The following is a 4737-nucleotide window of genomic DNA, read 5'->3' as shown; positions in this document are numbered from 1 at the left end:
AGCTACGCGCAGCCGAGAACGTGCGCAGCTCTTTTGACCGTGTGGCAGCACCTAGAGAGAGTTTACAAGCCCTGAGTGAGTAGGCTTCTTGTATGAGACAAATGGTTAGAAAGGCATGGCAGTTTTATTTGTATAATATAACACAACAAGGCAATTCCATGTGCTTTACAGAATATCAAGCAGATGTAAACAGGATGCATAAAACAAAATAAGTTAAAGGAATATTTCACTTTCAGACATGTTTGGGTCATTTCCATGTGTACTTGCCCTTAAGTGAACCCTCCAGACCGTTTTCACGTTGCTACGTTTAGTATTTTGATATTTTAGTTTAAAATAAAGTAAAATAAAGAAATAAAGTGCCCCGCGGCCCCGCCCCCTCCCCCATTGACACCCATTCATCTTCAAACTCCACGTTAGACTTACTTTTAAAAGACGTCCATGAATCTCTTGACAGATATAATCCTTATAATGCGTGAGAGGGCCGTCGTTTTTCGATAACGTATTTCGTTATGTTAATATTAACGACATTTGGATGCTTTTTAGAAAGTAGTCCCGGTCAGTTACGTGTGTCGCATATCACCGCGCATCTTCTTCCGTGGTGGGCGTTCCTGTACCTGCTGCAGAGGTAAACAAAAGTCTGCTAGGCTGGCAGGCTGCTACTCTGCTAGCGAGCGAAATTTGAAGTGAACATGTCTGATCATGATGACGAAGACTTTAGCTTTGATGATGCTTTTGGTACAGTTGTTCCCTATCGTTTCGAGCCGGAATACACAGAGGAAGAAATCATTAATCGTGCGAGAGCCAGTCAGGAGCAGGACGACGAGGATGAAGAACCACAGCCTGCTCCCAGGGCAGGACTGGACTATTGGTGTGGATGTGGGAAATGCATTCCTATGACAACAGAGAAAGAGTCCATCTGCTGTCAAGAATGGGATCGTCTGATTCCCATTTTGGAAGAAGTTGACCGAAGACCACAGGCAGATGAAAATGATGTACCGTCGGTATCATGTGTGACTGACCACCACAACTTCTCGGCTGTCACCAACCCAGGAGTCTTGGAGACTTTGTTCAGAATGCCACGGATCAACTGGAAACGAAATTCCAGACCAGATGGTCCAAACGGGACACTCTCACAAGCGTAAGTGTGGGCTGTATGGCATAGTAAATCAATGTTATTCTGTCTAGGTTTATTATTCATATTGGTTATAAAACCTATTGTGTGTAAGTTGAATATGCTGCATTCAAAGATGTTTTATAGTGTTGAGTTACATTTCAATGTCACTCAGTGATTAATACAAATGAAATGAATGCCAACAACGTTCATAGCAGTCTGTATGTAGCCTGGCTAATAAGCCAGACTCAAATCACACTGTCGTGTGGTATTTGAGTGTATGATCCCTCAGGCTACATGTTGCAATGTCGTTCTATATTATGAACAGCCTCTAAATAAGCAACTATGGATTATTTCACAAAGCTGAATAAAATAGGCCTACTGCATAAAGCCCAAAAATTGGTTACAAAATCTCCAGGACCAATATCTATTTGTGAAATGTGATAATAAGTGATGTAAAATGACCCATTTTATATTGTGACCTCGTGTTTTCTCTCTCTAGTCAGTACAGGCTGGTGGCCTACAGGTTTACTCTGGAGTGAATTCTGAGGGGAGAACGTCTGGGTCGTAGAAATCGACGGGTCCTCTCATCGTGTCTTGTGGCAGCAGTTTGTGCAAAGTTCCCGTCGCCAGACGGGACCTATGTTGGTTTCAAGGAAGTTGAGGATGCTCATGAGTTGTTAGAGGAAGAAGAATAAATCATCATAAGAGAACATTTTGTGCATTGTTTTTTATTACTAAATGTAATACATGAAATGTATTAGGCCTTCTACAACATGGGTCTTCAACAAGGGGTCCAGGACCCCTAGGGCAGTGGTTCCCAAGTGGTCCAGGGACCCCCAGGGGTCCTTGGGGGAGTTCCAGGGGGTACCCAGCTAAATGATAGTGAGGGTGCCATTTGTACACTGAGTTACATTGACATTGATTTCACAATATAAATCGGGGGTCCCAGAGATAGAAATTACATTAAATGGGGGTCTGTAGACTAATATGCATGTCAAAATGGAGGTCCTTGAATACATTAAATGGGTTGAGAATCAGTGCTAGAGCCGTCAAAATCTTCTCTTATGGGGGTCCCTGGCATATACTTTTCAAATGGGGGTATGCGGGCTCGTCTGTCAATTTGGGGGTCCTTGACATGAAAAAGTTTGGGAACCACTGCCCTAGCGATCCTCAGTTACAATATTTCTGTGATGAACAGTTTTTTCTAACACTTGAAGCCCAACATGTATTCCAAAGGGACCATTCTGCTCACCCAAAAAAGCAGGCCAAGTACGAAGCTAATGGTCAAGTAGTAAGGAAACTGCACATTGGTGCAACTCAAAATCACGGCTTTGCCAATTTGGATTGCAACACTATAAAAGTTTGTTTTTCAGACAAATTCATGGTTGTAATATGTCTGATATGGTTGACAATTATCATTAAACTATGAATGAGCAGTTGTTTTAAACACATCTAGTAGAAAAACAATCTTTCCAAAAAAAATCATTAGCAGTTAGCACTTTATGAGCATGTTAAAATAAAATACTATATTATCCCCTTTTATATTGTGACCTTATGTTTTTTGTCTCTTGTCAGTACAGGCTTGAAGCCTAACATACTGTATGTATACCGACGGAACCATTCTGCTCACAAAAGAGCAGGCCAAGAACAAAGCTAATGGTCAAATTTAAGGCAACTGCACAGTAAAAAGTAAATGTGCTAACATTATCCCAATGATAGAGCTAATAGTATCATGTCAAAGGGACAGTATCATGCCATTATAATGGGACAGTAATGATGTCAGTATGACATGGACAGTATCAGAATGAAGCTATGAAATATATAACCAAAAATCACACCCATGTGAAGTGAGGGGCGCTCTTGTCATCGTACATCATCCAATACAAAAATGAATATACTACCTCATGAATTATTTTATTCATGAACCTCTCAACTATTTCCTCATCCTGGGAGGGAAAGCACATCAGCTGACGAGAATTATATACATAGCCGATTAGCCGATTAACTCAGACACATATGACGTAAATTCACATTTCATTGTCTTTTTTTTTATCCCACGATTTTGTAACCCATTTTTTCACCCAGTGTCAATAATCCTGGGCGCTACACTTCCTCTGCCAACCTGGGGGGGCAGCGGACTTACCTCATGGCTCCTTCTATGCATGAGGAGTCCAAGCTGCTTCTTTCCACCTGACAGGGGAGAGTTTCCCTGGCCGGACGTAGCACATGGAAGCAACACGTTATTCCGACCAGTTCCTATCCCCTCCATCAGGCGCCCCGGCTGGCCAGGGGGAGCTAGTTTAGAGACCAGGATTACTGCATGTTTTTGTGAGGGTACCTATACCCTAGGGGGCATGGGGAGAACTTGTGAGGGTACCTACTAGAGACCAGCGGGTGGCGGATTTAGCCGCGGTTGCCGCGGGTGAACCGCAGTTTAGGGTGGATTAGGGTCAATTCAATATATTATAAATTAATATCGGATAAACCGTGGGTGAAATAATGCTGGAAATAAATGAATGGCATCTATCTATAGGCTTTATAACTTTTAAAACGGAAATAAATTAATGATATCTATCTATAGTCTTATAATATAGTTTTTAAAAGGCACAAAATCTCAGCATGCGTGCGTTAGTAGTATTTAAATATTTTCCATCAGGCACAAATTAGACGCCTATATTGGCTAAGAAGGACCACAACAACGAGTGGGCTGCTAGCTGCTAGGCTAACAGGCAGCTGAGAGTATGAAAGAAACTTACAACTAACTGAAACAGAAGGGAAGAATATAAGTTTGGCGTGGGACTCGGTGCCAAGGGACTGCATGCGAGGGCTGGATATATGACTCATGAAAAGACGTTCGTTGCGATGTGCGAACGTGACTGACTGAACGGACGGCAGCCTTGTTGCCATGGAAATGGGAATATACAACCGTAACTTTGGTGAACTGTCGGCAGTGGTGAGTGACACAATTTATAAATAGCCGATCTACAAGCTCACAACGCGTCGCAGCGAGCCAGCGACGCGTTGTGAGCTTGTAGATTGGCTATCCCTGCAGCGGATTTCGGGTGGTTGCGGATAGAGTTAGGAAGGACAAAAAGCTGTATGTGTCCATGTGGTTACACCTCCCTGTCTGCAAAGCGGGTTGCATGCTGTTCGATGAGAAGGTCCTTGTCTGGCTTTTCAACTGGTGCAATATTGCGAGGCAGGCCTGGAGTTTGGACTTTGGATGCTGCAGCCTCTTCATATGTCATGCTGTGTTCCACACGCCGCTTGATGGCTTGCCTGACGAGTTCTTCCCTGAACTTGTAGGTTTTCTTCACTAAGATCCTCTTCACCACCCACTTCTTCGCATGTTTGGAGAAAACTGTGTTGCTCCTTTGTGCTCCTGAACATTATAACATAACACAACATAACACAGATGACTTCATACAGTAGGCCTATAGATGTTTATGAAATAACAAAGTGCAGCTTGTCATTCCAGTACAATCACAGCATACATATAGAAAACACTTCCTTGTACTACATTCAGTCCATATCTGTTGACTACTTTAACCCATTTAGACCCGAGGACGATTCTACAAATGTCTTCTAAATCCTGATGTTTCTATGTCACTGGTTCTCAAACG

General features: G+C 42.7%; 1 protein-coding gene across 1 annotated transcript; it reads left to right on the top strand.

Annotated features, from left to right (window-relative positions):
• The first annotated feature begins 558 nt into the window (after window positions 1-558).
• On the top strand, window positions 559-1804 carry LOC306918930 (uncharacterized protein). Its single transcript, XM_079531767.1, has 2 exons — window positions 559-1138; window positions 1614-1804. The coding sequence occupies exons 1-2, from the start codon at window positions 690-692 to the stop codon at window positions 1651-1653; spliced, it is 489 nt and encodes a 162-aa protein (XP_079387893.1). The 5' UTR covers window positions 559-689; the 3' UTR covers window positions 1654-1804.
• Window positions 1805-4737: the final 2933 nt, after the last annotated feature.

Source organism: Electrona antarctica (assembly GCF_951216825.1).
Source record: "Electrona antarctica genome assembly, contig: scaffold_85, whole genome shotgun sequence".
Lineage (NCBI taxonomy): Eukaryota > Metazoa > Chordata > Actinopteri > Myctophiformes > Myctophidae > Electrona > Electrona antarctica.
This window is presented reverse-complemented; position numbering and strand designations above follow the sequence as displayed.

Excerpts from the sequence above, each read along its gene's own strand:
- LOC306918930 (XM_079531767.1), top strand. The coding sequence starts at position 690 with ATGTCTGATCATGATGACGAAGACTTTAGCTTTGATGATGCTTTTGGT. Across the intron at positions 1,139-1,613 it reads AACGGGACACTCTCACAAGC|TCAGTACAGGCTGGTGGCCT; the intron begins GTAAGTGTGGGC and ends TTCTCTCTCTAG.